At 58.5% G+C, this 17,098-nt stretch overlaps 1 protein-coding gene across 1 annotated transcript in view; it reads left to right on the forward strand.

The window, feature by feature from the left end:
• Positions 1–653: 653 nt before the first annotated feature.
• The window catches only part of CARM1 (coactivator associated arginine methyltransferase 1), a gene marked incomplete at its 5' end in the record, with an annotated part of 40,474 nt that continues 24,029 nt past the window's right edge, over positions 654–17,098 (forward strand). Inside the window, one exon of the mRNA XM_082837078.1 lies at positions 654–879. Within this exon, the coding sequence (XP_082693204.1) occupies positions 654–879 (226 nt within the window). The remainder of the gene's footprint in view (positions 880–17,098) is intronic.

Here is a 17,098-nt window from a genome sequence, read left to right on the forward strand (position 1 = left end):
AAGCCGGGCGGGACCAGGGGAAGAGCCCAGCCTCAGGGGCGTGGTAGAGACTGTCGGGCGTCAGGCCCGCCGCCACCGTTCCCCTGGCTGGGGGAGCCACCTCACACAGCACGGCCGCTTGCGCGAGGCGGGGCTCCAGCGTTTGTCCGCACGGCCGAGCACCGCCCTTTGACGCGCGCTCCGAGCTGGGCAGTCGCACCGCCTTACAAAGCGCGGCCATTCGGGCTACGCCGGGGTGGAGGCGGGGCCCAGCCCTAGGGGCGTGTCCGCGCGGCCGAGCACCACTTCTGACGTACGCTCCCGCCCTCGCTGTTCCTGGGCCAAGGAGTCACCTCACAAAGCTGCGACCGCTAGCGCGGGGCGGGGCGGGGCGAGGCGGGGCCGCGCCGGCCCCGCCCCCCAGCGTGCTTCCTCCCAGAGCCCAGGGCCGCCGGCAGGGGGCGCTGCGTCACGGGGCTGGACCGCAGCGGCGGTGGCGGCGAGGCGGCGCGTGGCCATCAGGCGGCGCTACCTGGCTCGGCCTCGGCCTCGGCCTGTGCGGCGGCGGCGGCGGCGGCGGCGGCGGCGGCGGCGGCGGCGGCGGCAGCGGCGGCGGCCTGGGCCCGGGCGCGGCGGCGGCGGCGGCGGCGGCGGGGCCTGGAGCCGTATCTAAGATGGCAGGAACGGCGGCGGCGGCGGCGGCGGGGCCGGGCGTGGGCGGCGCAGGGGCGGCCGGCCCGGGTGTCACGGGGCCCTGCGGGGCAGTGTCCGTGTTCCCCGGCGCCCGTCTCCTCACCATCGGCGACGCGAACGGCGAGATCCAGCGGCACGCGGAGCAGCAGGCGCTGCGCCTCGAGGTGCGCGCCGGCCCGGACGCGGCGGGCATCGCCCTCTACAGCCGTGAGTGCGGGGCCCCAGGGCCGGGCCGAGGGCCGGGCTGCGCGCGGGGGCTGCGCACGAGGCCGGACGGGCGGGGGGCCCGGGGTGGACCGGACGCAGCGCAGTGAGGGGACCGGGGTCCCGAGGGTGAGGGGCCCTGATCCTTGGGGGCCTGGTATGGGCTCCGTGGGGCCGGGCCGAGGGAGCTGGATGTGATGGGCCCCCGAGTGAGGGGTGTGGAGGAACGGTGTCAAAGGGGCAGAAAGAGAAAAGAGGGCGTGAGTGGTGGCCAGAGGTGAGGTGCCCCGAGCGGGAAATGGGGGAGTAGTGAGGGCCCTGAGATTGGGAGGGGGTGGGCAGGAAGTGGGGGGCCGAGAGTGCAAAGTAAGAATTCGGAGGAAGCCGGGGGTGGGGGGGGCTGGGTGGGAGGGGAGGGGGCCTGGGCGTGGGAGAGGTGGGAGTCTGTGGGCGGGTGTGGCCGCTCTAGCGGGGAGGAGGGAGGGGTGTGGGCAGCCTCTGGCTATCTCAGGGGACCCTATGGACTGCCAAGGACGGTTGGAAAGTGGTGCCCAGTCTGGAGGGACCTGGAGCACCCTGTGCCACTCATCTGGAGGGCTTGGCGTTCCGGACCCCCGAGCGGGAAACTTCTAGATCTGGGGAGAGGGGTCCTGCGAGGGTGGTGCGAGCTGCTGTGTGTGCGCCTCGTGGAAACGTGGACGGGGAGGGCCCTTATCTGGATGCCCAGCTCCGAAGTAAGAGGTAACACGGACTCCTCCCTGGCCACGGTCCTCCGATCTTCCTTTCTGGGGATGTGAGAAGCTGGTTACATTTTCTGAAGCTAGTTTCAAAACTGACATTAAGGTGGAAAAAAAAAAAAATCACAAATGTGTTTGCCAAGGACCTCGCGTCTTTGTAGTTCATCCTTTTTCTTTCTCTTGTTACTCTTTCTTATCAGTTCTCTCTGGTCACGATTCCTCCTTCACATTTAAAAAATAATTAATTAATTAATTGTTGGCAGTGTTGGGTCTTCATTGCTGTGCATGGGGTTTCTCTAGTTGTGGTGAGCGGGGGCTACTCTTAGTTTCGGTGCGCAGGCTTCTCATTGCGGTGGCTTCTCTTGTTGCAGAGTGCTGGGCTCTAGGCGCGCGGGCTTCAGTAGTTGTGGCACGTGGGCTCAGCAGTTGTGGCTCGCCGACTCTAGAGCACAGGCTTAGTAGTTGTAGCGCACGGGCTTAGTTGCTCCTCGGCATGTGGGATCTTCCCAGACCAGGGATCGAACCCGTGTCCCTCGCGTTGGCAGGCAGATTCTTAACCACTGCCCCACCAGGGAAGTACCTCCTCCTTCACATTTTGTTATTCTGTTACACTCAGCTTGGTCTCTCCGGGTTTCTTGCACTGATGCTCTGTGGAGTCACTGAGGGGGCCTCTCCTGGCTTTGGCCTGTGTGAGTTTTTTGCCACTTCGGGAACGGGGATTTTCTGAAGGGAAGTGTGTGGAGCAGTTGGTTCCCACACAGGATTCTCTCCACACCTCAACTTGGAAAACCCAAAATAAAGGAGCTGTGCATCTGTCCCCAGCGTCGCACCTCTTTTTGCTGGGGCAGAGCTGGGTCTTCTTGGATCAGATGAGGAGAAAGAAGGGTATCCTCGGTGGGCATCGGAGCTCAGGAAAGACACTTAAGCTCAGCAGGATCCCCCAGATCACAAGCATGGCCATTCATTCAACACGCATTAATGGGATACAGAACAAGGAAGGGCAGTGTTTCTCAAACTAGGGTTCCAGGGCTGATCCGCAAAGGAGTTCCAGGGGAGGTGGTTTATCTTTGGTAAATAAACTTGATTTTAGAACAGTTTTAGATTGATAGAATTACTAGGAAGATAATACAGAGCGTTCTCATGTACTCTACACATAGTCTCTTCTCTTTACATGTTTCTCCAGGAGAGTTTTTACTTCTGTGTTTTTGTTTTGTGGATCTACTGGGAATTGTTACTAGTTACAAAGGGAACACTTCCCTTTTTAGAGGTCATTCATAACTGAAGCGATCGTCAAAAGGAGAAAGTCCATGTTTCTCAAACTGAGAGCCTCAGTCTGAAATTCTTTCAGACCCCTGATGATACAGTCTCAGAGGTCTGAAATAATTTTTTCCTCTTTAGGCTCAAGTAACATTAGTGTGAGGTATTAGTGTGAAAGTATGGGTTCTGGAGTTGTCCAAAGCTGGTTGTATTCGTTTTCCAGGGTTGCCGTAACAAACTTGGTGGCTTAAACCAACGGGAATGTATTCTCTCATAGCTTGTGGGCAGAAGTCCCAAATCAAGGTGTCGGCTGGGCCACACTAGCTCCACAGGCTCTAGAGGAGGATCCTTTCTTGCCTCTTTCAGCTTCCAGTGACTCCAGGCGTTGGTTGGCTGGAGGCCACAGAAATCCAGTCTCTGCCTCTGTCTTCACATGGCTGTTCCCCTGTGTCTCTGTGCCTTTTCCTGTAAGGTCACCTGTTGCTGGATTTAGGGCCCACCCTAAATCCAGGATTATCTTAGATCCTTAATTATGTCTGTAAAGACCCTTTTTCTAAGTAAAGTCATATCCATAGGTTCCGGGGGTTAGGGCTTGGACATATTTTGGGGGGCATCCACTACGTGGGCTAGACTGGTGCCCTGAGGGTAGTTGTGGGTCTCTGTGCCTCAGTTTCCTCGACGGTAGAATGGAGGTGATGACAGGACTGTGGCACAGCGTGTTTGCTCTATGAACGAACACTTCTTCTTTGGAGGCAGCACCTGCTCCGGTGAAGGCCTGGTGATGGCCTCAGAGTTGGTCGGGTTACTGCTCAGGGCGGGGCAGCCCTGGTTCCTGAGCCAGCTCCGCCTGGGGAGCACGGGCCTCCGGGGAAGAACTTCTCAGAAGTCTGCCGGGGGAGTGCAAAGTCCTGGATCAGAGATCAGGCCCGGCCTGCTGGGTGTGGAGGGCTGGCTGACGGTCCCCTGGAAAAAGGCAGAGATGGTCCAGCCACTGGGGGGACTTAGGGGTGAACCACGCTGCTGCTGGGAGCTTTAGGCTTTCTCTCGGGATGAACTTCGTCCCTGGCTTCAGCATTTCCCAACCTGGACCCTTCTGGGACCCGAATGCTTTGGCCAGGTGAGAAGCCTTCAGGAACCCTGTTGTGCTCACCTGTCCCTCGTGAGGCGAGGTCTTGCGAGCCACTGGTGATTCCAGATCCTGGGCATTCGCCTCTGTGGGTGGAGCTGGGGTGGGGGCGGGTGGGCGGTCGACCGAGACATCCGCCCGAACCTCCCAGTGTCTCACATCTGGGAGCTGAGGGTCCTGAACGTGGAGTGTGACTGGTGTGAGTCACCAGCTACGCGGCCTTGAACTAGCCATTTCACCTGTAGCAGCCCTGTAGCGACACCTGTACACGTCTTCCGTTTCCTCACCTGCGATGGGAATAGTGCCACTGGGGTCCCGGGCATGTGGGGAAGGTGCAGCACGGGGTTGTGGAGCAGGGTGTCCGGCGGTGAAGGGTAGATCTGTCTATAGATGTTATCAGTGGTGGTGCTACTGGCGTGGAATGGTGAAGAGCTGGCTTTTCTAGGAGGGAGTCCCTTATGCTGTGGGGCTGCCCAGCTGCCTTGCACCCCCAGCAAATGGGAGGGGGGCCCCTGGGCTGCCACCTCTGTCTCAGGCAGCAGGGCTGGGAGATGGGTGTGGGTAGCAGGACAGCCAGCCCCTTTCCTTGACGTTTGCCCCCTCCCTGTGGGAAAGAGGACAGCTGAGGAAGGTCCTGTCCCAGTCACCCTGCAGTGAATGGTGACCCCCCCCACCCCTTCTTTTTTTTTTTTTTTTTGGCCTCGTGGCTTGCAGGATCTTAGTTCCCTGACCAGGGTTCGAACCCGCGCCCCCGGCAGTGAAAGTGCAGAGTCCTAACCTCTGGACCACCAGGGAATTCCCTCCCCACCCCTTCTTGCCAGTTGATGTCACCCTGGCCCGCGTCCATGAGATTGGCTAAATGGCAACTACCGAAACTGGGCCGTTTTCCTTGGGCAGAGTTGCTGGCTTCCCGGGCCTTGAGGAAGCTTTGGCACAGGCTCTGGAGCCCTTGGACATGGGCTGCCATCCCCTTGCAGGGAGGCAGCTCCTCGGAAAGCCCATCGTGGGGCGGTGGGGCGGTGAGCAGAACAGACTCTCAGTTCCTCAGTCCCGTGGCGGCCTTTCTGGAGCTGACTGTGCTGCTTTTCTCTTTCAGTCCTCTGACCTGTCCCCGCTGCATTGGCTAGGAAGGGATGTACGGCAGGGCTGGCTCTGAAGGGCTAAATTTCAGTTCGTGGGGGACATGCCAGGGGTGGAAACCCCAGAGAAAAACCCTCTGTGAAAGCAAGGTGAAGCATGACCTGCTGTTCTGGAATCAGGACCCTGTGACTTCCTTCAGCCACCCTCCTGGTAGCCCACACCCCCGGTAGCTGCGGCAGCGGGGTGGTAGTGAGAGGGTTTGGAAGAGTTTGTCCTCCACCCAGCCTTGAGGACATTCAATGTCAAGCCGGGGGGAAGACCCAGAAAGTTACACCAAAAGGCATTCACGTTTCAGTGGTGCCTGCTAGTTGCTGCTGGCTGCAGTCATTTATTGAGCACTTACTGTGTGCCAGGCCCTGCTTAAACCAGTGTTGACAGACTCAAATGCTTGACTTTGGGGGCAGCTGGGGAAAGGATAATAATATAAAGCAGGGCCTGTGGGCAAGCTATGGCCTGTGGACCAGATCGGGCCTGTGGCCAGTTTTTTAACCGGTGACGGCTAAGGGCGGTTTGTACATTTAAAAAAAAATTAATTCATTAATTAATTAATTTTTGGCTGTGTTGGGTCTTCATTGCTGTGCCCGGGCTTTCTCTAATTGCGGCGAGCGGGGGCTACTCTTCGTTGTGGTGCGCGGGCTTCTCATTGCGGTGGCTTCTCCTGTTGTGGAACACGGGCTCTAGGCGCGCGGGCTCCAGTAGTTGTGGTGCACGGGCTCAGTAGTTGTGGCTTGCGGGCTGTAGAGCGCAGGCTCAGTAGTTGTGGCACACGGGCTTAGTTGCTCCGTGGCATGTGGGATCTTCCCGGACCAGGGCTCGAACCCGTGTCCCCTGCATTGGCGGGCGGATTCTTTTTTTTTTTTTTTGCGGTATGCGGGCCTCTCACTGTTGTGGCCTCTCTCGTTGCGGAGCACAGGCTCCGGACACACAGGCTCAGCAGCCATGGCTCACAGGCCCAGCTGCTCCGCGGCATGTGGGATCTTCCCGGACCGGGGCACGAACCCGTGTCCCCTGCATCGGCAGGCGGACTCTCAACCACTGCACCACCAGGGAAGCCCGCAGGCGGATTCTTAACCACTGAGCCACCAGGGAAGTCCCGGTTTGTACATTTTTGAAGTGTTGATTAGAAAGAAAAAAAACAACCCAAGGAAGAATATTCATCCAAGACCATAGAGTCCTGCAAAACCTAAGATGTTTACTGACTGGCCCATGACAGAAAAAGCTTGCAGACCCCTGGGATAAATGAATGAAACAGGCAGGAGGAGGGGGGACTTCGGGACTCAGCCCCAGCCAGGGTTGGCAGATCTGCCACAGCTTAAGAGAAACTGAAAAGCCCTTCTTTGTGTAGATCTGTTTGTTTTGATTGTGAAGTGTCCTGATTGCTCAGGCCAGATAGAGTACACTTTCTGGACTGTGTGGGTCAGTTAGACTAATAGGTGTGGCCCTTGCTGTGTGTTACCACTGGTCTTTAGAACAGTTCTGGGAGGTCGGCACACCACTCCCATTTTACTGCTGGAAAAGCAGGGGTGAAAGGGCTTGACCAAATAACATGGCTGGCAGGCAGCAGAGCTGGCTTTGGAGTTCACGGCTGTTGGACCCTCTGCTCACTGCAGAGTGGTTCAGTGGAAAAGGGTGGTCAGGATTCAGTTTATCTGTGCATAACAGAAACCCAAAGTGGCAATGGCTTAAACAAGATGGCAATTCATTTCTTGTGCTTTCGTCCTGAAGCCTTGGAGGTTGGCAGACCAGGGCTGGTGTGGAAGCTCTGCTCCAGGACGTCCTTGGACCCAGGTCCTTCCAGCTAACCCCTCTCCCACATCCGGGGTTTGGGTCTTGTCATCATGGATCAACATGGCGGCTGGAGTCCAGCTATTACACCCTGGTTTTCAGACAGCAGGATAAAGAAAGGGACAAAGGATGCCAAGAGCATTGCCAGGTGTCTGTTAGGGAAGGTTCCCAGGGCTGTGCTTCTGCTTGCATCCCATTGGCTAGAATGCAGTCACATGGCCACCACTAGCTGCAAGGGAGCCTGGGAAATGTAGTCTTTAGTCTGAGCAGCCCTGTACTCAGCTAATTTCGGGGTTTCTCTTTCAGTGGGAGAAAGGGGAAACAGACATTGGGAGACAGTCACCTTGGCCACAGTAGGTAGGATGTGGATGTAGCCACCAGTGTTGGGAAGGATACTCCTGGATTGTGGAAAGATGCTCAAGTGGGGGGTGGGGACAGTAGCCTGGTGTGGAGCAAAAGGGTCCCTTGGAGGAGCTAAAGGATGGGTAACAAGGTTGGGCCCAGGTCACTCTCCCGAGTGACAGGGCCTTTTCCCTTATGCGGTCAGGAGCGGCCTGCCATTTTTCACGGGGGCCTACCATGATAAGAATGGTATTTCTGAAGATTACTCTGGCAGCAGGTTACGCTGTAGACGGGAGCAAGGAGAGAGAAGCCTGCAGAAGCTTCCAGGCGAGAGAATGCAACAGAAATGTAACCGAATAGTTTCACCTTAGTCTGCCCCTGAAGCGTGTCAGAGGCCAGGAATCATGTTATGGAACAAAAGGTGAATTCTGCCCAGGGCAAAGGCAAAGGGCAGATGGCAGAGGCCATGACCCATGGCCAGGGGTCGTGAGTGACCTGCCTGCAGGGTTAGCTCCACTGTGTGGTTAAAAGGAGACTCCCAGTATTTTAAAAATCAGAGGATTTCACATCAAAATCTGGCTTTGTACTTCTGAAAAAGCAGAAAGGCTGGCAGTCCTGGGCCTTCACACCCCGAGGCTGAGTTGGATGGCAGTGTTGCCTTCAGAAGGGGCAGGCACCCCACATGGCTAGAGTCCCTTCCCTGCTTGCTGCTTGCAGCACAGGCCTCGCACCAGGAGCCATTTGCCCTCTCACTCGCAGCGCTTTGTCTCCTTTCTTTTCTTTTTTTTAAATTTCATTTCTGGCTGCGTTGGGTCTTTGTTGCTGTGCGCAGGCTTTCTCTAGTTGCGATGAGTGGGGGCTACTCTTCGTTGCGGTGCGCGGGCTTCTCATTGCAGTGGATTCTCTTGTTGTGGAGCATGGGCTTAAGGCATGCAGACTCAGTAGTTGTGGCTCATGGGCTCTGGAGCGCAGGCGCAGTAGTTGTGGTGCACGCGTTTAGTTGCTCTGCGGGATGTGGGATCTGTGCAGTGGTTTGTTTCTTAAAATAGAGAGGCATTTCTCTGAACCCAGGTTTCCATCGGGGATGGGAAAATGTTTCTTACCCTTAGCCCACACCCTTCTTCGTCCCCCATCCCTTTCTCTAGGCGGCTGAGTTGGAGCCCCGTGGAGCTGGGGGCTGTTACCCCAGTCCGAGTTGACCTGGCTTCCAGTCCCGAGCCCCGCCCACTGCCCACCTCCGAAGCCCCTCCCCTTCCTCACCTCTCCCTGCACCTGTGTAGCCCACAGGCCCTCACTGGCAATTTGGAAGTCTAAAAGGTATGAAAACCTAACTTCTTACTCATTTGACAGCAAGCTCTAACCTGACCCAAACTGGGGCACAATTCCCCCCTGAGCTGCCATGTGGGGCTCCCTGTAATCTCTGGGTATCCAGTTTAGAATGACCGTTCCCGCTTTTGGCTGCAAGACTGTGCTCGGTTCTGGACGTTTCCTATAGTTTGCTGGGGATAATCCACGTTATCTGAACCTTGTTAGCTTTCTTCAGATCTGAAGAGTTTGTAATCTGAAACACACCGGGCCGCACGTGTTTCAGGCAGGGACTAAGGGCCTGGCGCGGTACCCCCGTTGGGGTTGTTTGGGCCCATACGTGAGATCACAGGTGGAAAGTGGCCGGCGTCGTGAGCAGCACCTGGCAGGAAGCACAGGCATTAGGTGTGGGGGCCTGCGTGAGGTGGGCGTGCAGGGCCTTTTGGCAGAAGGAGGAGTATGGTGTGAACTCAGGTGATTCTGTGCTGCCTTCTGGGAGCAGGTCATATCTAGCAGAATGGGGGAGGCAAGAGAACCCTTGGCGGCAGGCGAGGCTCCTTGCCTGGGGAGCCTGAGGAGGCACCTGAGGAGGTGGTGTGTTTGCCAGGACGTCGGGAGAAATACCCATCCCAGATGGGGGGGGGGGCGTTGGATGGCCAGACCTGGGCCAGACTTGGCTGCTCCCATGGAGAGTGGAGGCTGGGAGGGGCTTCAGGCAGCTCAGAGCTGAGGCTCCGAACCCGAAGTCCTTGGATGGCCCCTGGGAGGGGGTTGTCCCATGATCCCTTGAAATTATATGCCGCTTGCATAAGGGTAGAGGAACAAGAATCCATAGCTGGGACCTCAGAGGAGCCTCGCCGGAGGCAACACTTCTAAAATGCCTATTAGGTCTGTGTGCTCCTGGTAGACTGTGGCTGTGACGCTGTGGTTGGTTCTCTGTGCATTTTTGGGGGGAGAGGCTCCCTTGCTTTTGATCCTCCTCAGAGGGATCTGTGACCCAAGAAAGGCTGACAGCCACTTAGTTCAGCAGCAGATTGGGGAGTGAAGTGGATGCCCCTGGCTTGTAAGGGATGGTCAGTGGGAGAAGCGGTGTGTGTGTGTGCGTGTGTGTGTGTGTGCGTGTGCGTGTGCGTGTGTGTCCCGTCCTCAGATGGGGGAGTGACTTTGAAAGGCAGGAATGCCAAGGGCAGGTCACTGGATTTCAGGAGGGGCAGCCCCATCGGAGGACTGGGGTGGGGGAGGGAACCCAGGCAGATGGCAGGTCTGGGGAAGGCTGGGTGGAGAGTGGGAGGGCGACCCAGGACAGCAGGGCCCACCAGCAGTTCTCTGAAAATGGGGAGACCTGAACTTTCATTCTTTCAAGCAGAAGCGTATTCAGAGTGGACTTGCTGTCGCATTGTGGTCGTTACCATTTGTCTAACTTTAAACAGCAAAACTTTACTGAGCATCCGTTGTGTGCCAGGTTCTGTTTTAGGAGCTGGGGTTAAGCACGTGGGCCCACACCTGTGGGTCTTGGGGGGTGTGTGTGTGACAGGCATTAAGTCAGCAGGCACCCGCTAGTGGTCAGCGCCTTGCAGGAGGTAAAACGCACTGAGGCTTGCGAGTGCTCGGGGAGGGGCTGCTCAGAGTGAGGGGCAGGAAGGGGTTGGCCACAGATGGTTGCTGCTCAAAATGGGGCGTTAACGCCACCAGGAGAAGCGCAGGTGAGGCAGTGCCTCACCATCGGCATGACTGCTCTGTGCCTCAGTTTCCTCGGCTGTAAAACGGGAATCTTGGTATCCTCTACCTTGGAGGGTTGTTATGAGTTGTGAGCTAATAGAAGTAAAGTGCTTAAAATAGTGTCTGCTACTCAGCAGGCGGGAAGAGGTGCTGGGGAGTGAGCCTGTGGGCCCGCATGGCCAAGGACAGCCAGGGGCCAGTGTGGCTGGAGCAGGGTGCGTAGGGGGAGGGCCGGGCCCCAGCAAGGGGCTTGGCGTTTATTCCCAGAGTGTTGGGGAGGGAAGCGACACCTGTGGTTGTGTCTGGGCTCAAGCCCAGTTCTGTCCCCTGTCCTTTCCTGGCAGGGTGATCCTGGGCGAATGACTCAGCCTCCCAGATCTCAGCTTCCTTGTCGGTGGGGAGGTTCCACTGAGGGGCTTGGCTGGTGCCAGGTGATCACCTGTGCTCGGACTGTAGGCACGCTCCTAGTTTCGGGGAGCAGAGAAAAGGCGGAGTAAGAACTCCTCTCATTGTTGCGGGGGGGAAGTGGCCCAGGAGCCAGTCTGAAGAGAGTGGGGCAGGAGGCCACCAACCGGAGAGAGTTGAGGTGGGAAGGAGGCAAGTCCCGGGGCAGGGGGCAGTGGCTTAGCTGGGGTCTGCTGTATCTCTGGGTCAGTCCTGCTCTCCTGGGTCCCTGTCTCTCGGCCAGGCCAAGGGACAGGCCTGCTTTGCATTCCTGGGTTGGAATGCCCGCCCTTCTCCCTCCTGGTCTGCAGCAGTCCTCTTGAGCGTCAGAAGCAGCTGGAGGTCATGATTAGCATAGGCCGTGGAGCCTTATCTGACTTGACCTTGTGACCCTGGCCAAGTGACCCTAGTTCTCGCTTGTTTCTTCCTGGAGCATGGAGAGTGGTCTTGGGGGCTGGTATTAGCCCCACACACACAGCAGGTGAATGACATGGTGTAAGATGTCATTGGTCTCCTAAACCTGCTGTTGTGGTCTGGAAGAGGTGATGGTGAAACCCCCAGACAGGTACAGGAGGAGCTGGGAAGGGCACAAGGAGGTGGCCTTGGAGATCCCGCCCAAGCCCCTCCAGGTCCCGAATGACTCACTCAGTGCGTTCACCCTCCTGTTTTCTCACTTCCGGGACTTGCTTGGGAAGCTTCAGGATTCGGGGTCCCAGGAACAGTGCAGGCCGGGGCTGTTGGCACCCTTCATGTCTGCCCGGAGAAACCATGGCACTTGCCCTGACGCTCGTTACGCTACACAGCTCCGACCTTTGGTTTAAGAGCCCCGAGTCCCTGACTTCTCCCACACCCACCTCTTTTGTTCCCTGAAAACCAGTTCTGTGAAGGAAGTTGAGACCAGGCTTCACCCACGCCTGCAGGAGTTGGATATGGAGGCTCTGTGGCCCTCGTGCGTCTCCCCTGGTGGTTATTCTTTAGATCACTTACTTTAATGGTTGTTTAATCAACACACACAGACACCTGGGCCTTAGGTGCACTTGACAGTGTGTGCATCCACGTAACCGCCACCCAAAGCCAGACCTAGAACTTGTCCCCCAGCCTCTGGGTGGGTTTTGTTTGGTCAGGTGGGTCTGTCCTCTGACGCCAGGCAGTGCATACTTGAAAACAGGTCCAGACTGGTGGGGCGGGGCGGGGGGGGGCCGGCGGGTGTGCTCCGTCTCCTACCAACCCCCATTCCTTGCGTGGTGAGAGGAGAACCCCTTTGCTTCCCTCTTTTTGTCTGTCTCTTTCAATTGATTCATCGCCCACAGCTTCGGTAAGAGCGGATCTGAGCTGTTTTCCTTTAAGATTGTTTGGCGTATTTGCTCCCCCGCGAATTGTGTTCCCGTGGCTGGGGTTCCTTTTGGCTGGATGTGTTACTCGTGTAACGGTTTTGTGTGTGGAAACCTGCCTGACAGCACAGGAACTGGTGAGATTCTGGGGGGGTCGGCCGCAGGGACCCTGGCAGATCCCTGCTCTAATGAAAAAGGGATGCTCTTTTAATCCCCCCACAGGGGGCACGTGAGTAAATACAATCAAAGGCAGACTGGGGGGCGTCCTGCAGACCCAAGAGGGACATTCCAGGAGCTTGCCACATTCTTCTCTGAGCTGGAGGGGAAAGCAAAGGCAGGCTGGGGCTCCCAGACTTCTGTTGTGTGTCCCGAAGGCCACCTCCGCGCAGCCTGGCTCTGCTCTGAGCCCTCTGTGTGACTGGAGGTTGGCGTCCCTAGGGATGGATGAGCCCTGGGTGGGGGATGCTGACGGGTCACATGGCCTTGACTCCCTTCCACCGCCACGCCACCCCCGTGCCCTGCCTATTGCCGCTTTGAGGCCCTACCGTGGCTGACTTGGGCTGAGCCCAAACATGTGGCGGGCGGGCGCCGTGCCAGGCACTTTACGTTCACTGACTTGCCTCGCCGTCAGAACAGCCCCTTGGGGAGCCACCGGAGCCACAGCTCATCCCCGTTTCCTAAGGGAGGAAACTGAGGCACTCAGTGGTGGGCGGCAGTCGGATGCCAACCCAGCTTTGGCCCTGACGTCTCGACTCAGCCCTGCCATCCCTTGGGCGCAGGTGAGGAGTCAATGCCGTAAAGGAGAGGTAGCACCTGGCCCTTGTGGTTTCTGTCCTGTGTCGGGGCAGTGGCCCCCGTGGATTCTTCTGGAGCCTGAAGCCAGTCTTTCCTCATTCCTGCCTCGTTGCCGATTCCGTCATGGTGTCAGGCAGCCTCTGTCCCCTCTCGCCTGGGCCACATCTGGAGTCAACATCTGGTGAGGCAGCCTCGGGTGGGCGGGAAGGGGCCCTCCTACCTCAAACATCCTGTTCTCTGAGGCCGGAGGGGCTCCCGGAGCTCCGGGGGCCTGGCGGAGGCCCTTCCGGCAGCCGTGAGGCCCCAGGACATCCTGTTTCACCTTTTTCTTTGTCGATGGGCCCTCCACTGGGACTGCAAGTGGGCCTCAGCCCCCTGAGCTGGTTTCCTCCATCACTCCGCCGCTGAGGCTGCCTCTGCCCCATCCTCCGGCCTCTTCCGGTTTGGCCTCCCTGGAGCCACCCTGACCTGAGGGTTGAGGCCCCTCAGCTGGCCAGAGGAGGGACATGTTTGAGTTCCCCAGACACCGACTGGCTCAGCTGCCTATGCTGGCGCAGCGTCCCCGGCAGCTGCGGGAGCCAGAGTGTGGAGCGTACCAGCCGTCCCCGGCAGCTGCGGGAGCCAGAGTGTGGAGCGTACCAGCCGCTCTGAGGGGGTCCTGCAGCTGCCCTTGACAGAGCTCGCCCGCCCACCTCCGTCCTCACAGAGCACTGCCAGCCCAGCTCCTGCTGGCACAGGTGGTGGCCGCCCTCAGTGATCCCTTCCAGCCCTAGGAGGCAGGCTCCAGCGGGCTCAGGGGGATGGTGCCTGCCAGCCATGGTCAACCAGCCAGGCCTGGCTCTGCCCGGGCCCAGGGCCCATGTCCTTCCCAGGGCCTTGAGCGTGGTCCCCACAGCCCCCCAGGGCCAACTCTCCTCCCAGAGGCTGGGATGGGCTTCGGCTCTCTTTCATGAGCTGCTGAGTCCCCAGGCTGAGCCGCTCCCAGCATGTCAGTTCTCTGTGCCTTGGTTTCCCCTCTTGAAAGTGAGCTAAGTGTGCCCAGGCAGGTGGGTGGGAGCATTAGCTGAGCTACTGCACTGCGTTAGGTGTTTGCCTGGTACCACATATAGCAACAGCTTCAAAGTCATGGCCAGAGAAGAAAGGCCCAGCAGAGGAGGCCGGCAGAGGAGGCTGGCAGCCCAGCGCATGGAGTGAGGGGCTGGGCTGCTGGTTTAGTTGCCTCCACCCCCCCGCCCCCAGTTATCCGCTAAGCCCCCGTGCTTTCATGGGCCAAGGAACAGGCGCACATCTGCTGTTCCTTTTGTAGCTCACAAAGCCCAGGGCTGCAGGCTGATTAGCATGGAGGGGGCAGACATTTGCATGTAATGGCTCCCGCCCAGTCGGAGCCCCTAGTATTCTTTTCAGAAAAGCCAAGCCCTTTCTTTGGTCCTTCTTCTCTTGGGGTTGCCCTTCCACACACCCCACAGTTAGACTCATCTTTGGGCCCCTCCAGACCAGGCCTGCAGGACCAAAGCCTCCAACCCTTAAAGGCAGATATCGCCCCCCAGCCCCCATGGACCAGCCCTTTGAGAGGAGGCCCTGCTGACACCCCCTCCCCGGCCCCTGACCCCCTGAAGCCAAAGCTGACTTAGGAGGTTTGGGTGTCTCCAGTGCGGGGCCTCTTCTCCAGCCTGTGGTCAGCCCCACTGGAAGGTGGGGAGAGGTGACAAGGGGCGGGCCAGCAGAGGTGGGTGGCTATTATATTGTGAAATATTTTCGAAGAATGAAGGAGAATACAGCCAACACCAAGAGCAGTCACTGCCACCTTAAGAGACAAAACGTTGCCCATAGAGCAAAGGGCCCCCTAACTTGTTTCCTCCCAGGGAGGTAACCTCCTGTTCAACCAACACCGGTGGCCAGCCTTCACACGAGGCCACTTTGACGTGGCCTAAAGACCCAAGCTGGCACCTCTGAAACCTAGGAGCAAGACTCTTCCAATCACGGCATGAAGCTGGTGCCTCTCAGCCTCGGCCAGATGGCTGCTCTGGGTCTGAGTGGCCTGCACCAAGCCTGGCTGGGTGCCCAGTCGGGCTGGTCCAGTGGCCAGATGCCTGGTCTGGGCCCAGTGTGGCCTTGTGTCCAGAATTCTCTCTGGGATTCCTTCTCTCCAGTCTTTGCGTCTGGTCAGAGTGCCATGGGGATATGGGGCCCCGAGGTGGATGTTTTGTGCTCAGAACCCCTGCTATGTGCCTGTGGGTCTTGGGCTGGGCACAGGGTGTGTTGGTCCTCATGACGGTGCTGAGCGATGCATTATTATTTTATTTTCCTCGACCTGAAAGGCGGGGGGGTGGGGGGGTGGAGCCCAAGGTGGCAGAGCCCAGATTCAAAGCTGGGTCTAACGGACTCCAAAGCTGGAGTTCTGGGATCTGCACGTGCCGTGGCCTCCCTGGCAGGGAGGCTTCAGGAAACCCAAGTCTCTAGTGGCCCCGGGCACCCCAGCCTGGCCCCGCCTGCTGCTTCTCCTCCATCACACCCAGTAACGGGGGGAGGGTTGGGTGCAGGCCTGTGCTAGGCAAGACAGTCACCGGCTGAGAAGCCAGTGTCCTCCATCCTCCAGCCCTAGAGGTCACTTGGGTCACAGGACCTGAGGCTGCAGAGGAGGGATCAGAGCCATTCCCACTACCCTCCCCCCACACCAGCAGGGTCTGACCTCACTTTGGAGAGGGCCCAGGCGACTTGAGTGGGCACCAGGCCTCCCCCGCTGTCACGATTGCCTTTTGTCTGCTTATCCTTCAGGAACGTAGTAGAAATTCAAACCGCTCGGGAGGGTGTAACATGAAAAGCCCGTCTCTTCGTCCTGCCTGATCCTGGCCTGACCCCTGCGCCGCCGCTCGTCTTCTGGTGCGCCCTTGCTGCGCGGTGTTTCAGGCACACACGGGCTTGCGTGCACACATCTCCCCGGGAACCCACTGGGCTCAAGGTTCTGCAGGTTTAAACCATGCAGTCATTTCGTGGTGTTTCTTTCTAGACAAGCCCCAGGCAGGCAGCACGCCTGGCCCCTCCCCCTCCCCGGCCCCCCTGCTCATTTTTGCACCTGTGGTGTGTGTGTATTTTACACCATCTGCCCCTAACAGTGCGGCTTGGTCATCTTAACATGTCAGCATCTACAGACAGAAATCTATGCCTTTCCATTGTCTGTACCTTCTTTCACTCATGCAGTGGCTCTTTAGGTTTTCTGCTGCTTTGGACAGTGCTGTATCTAGGTGTATCTTTGCAGACATTCAGAAGTAGAACTGTAGGATAAGGCCCCGCAAGGGGACTTCTGGGTCAGAAGTCTTTGACAGAGATGCCCAGATGGGGGCTGGCCCAGTGCGCCGGGGTGCTTGGGGGAGGGGTTGGGATTCACCCCGGGACAGGGCCAGGCCAGAGGAGCCCAGGGTGACCTCATGGTTCTCAAATACCCCAGGGCTGGGCAGTGCGGCAGCAGCTGCTCGGAGCGTCTGCGAGGACAGCACTGGAGCAGCCGGCTTAGGTTACAGCCAGAGAGGGAGGCCAAGCCGGGCTAGGATTCCCCGGGGTGGGATTCTCTTCTGAGACCGTAACCATGGCTGCTCCTGATTATGCAGTGCATAGGACACTGACTAATGCCTCCCTTATCTCATGGAATCCTCACGGCAGGGAGGGTTTTATCCTCACTTTATCCCCATTGCACAGATGGGGCTCCTGAGGTTCGGGGTGAAGGCAGGTGGTGGGGCCCTCCAAGTGGGCTGTGTCCTCTCACCCTGCAGGCTGTGCCACGATCACCTTTGGACAGGTGAGGAGACTGAGGCCCGCGGTCACATCTGGAGGGCGGCACGGTTGGCCCTGAGCCCAGGTCTCCCTGGATGCCCATTCATTTGACCACTGCCCTCCTGGCCTTCCCTGCTGCGGAGGCGGGGCAGTGGGGCCTGGTGCCTCTGGAAGATGGGAGGCCCTTTGAGGAAGGCGAGCCCTGCATCCCCCCCGGGGCCTGGCTCGGCTTGGATGTCGCTGCCTAGGCAGCCTGCAGTCTGTATTGCACAGGGCATCGTGCGTATCAGACCCCTGAGTCCCTCCAGCCCCTCTTACCCGGCCTTCTCACTGGTGTCGCCTGCCTTCCTGTGGTGCCCGGGAGTGTGGGCAGGCAGGGCCTGGCTGGCCTGTTCACTGCGGTGCCCTCGTGCCCGTGCTTGGCACCGAGCGGGCTGCAGGCCGAGCCGCCCAGTGAGCCGATGGCCCCGAGC

This window comes from Leucopleurus acutus (assembly GCF_964270905.1).
Source record: "Leucopleurus acutus genome assembly, chromosome: 3".
In the NCBI taxonomy this organism is placed as follows: domain Eukaryota; kingdom Metazoa; phylum Chordata; class Mammalia; order Artiodactyla; family Delphinidae; genus Leucopleurus; species Leucopleurus acutus.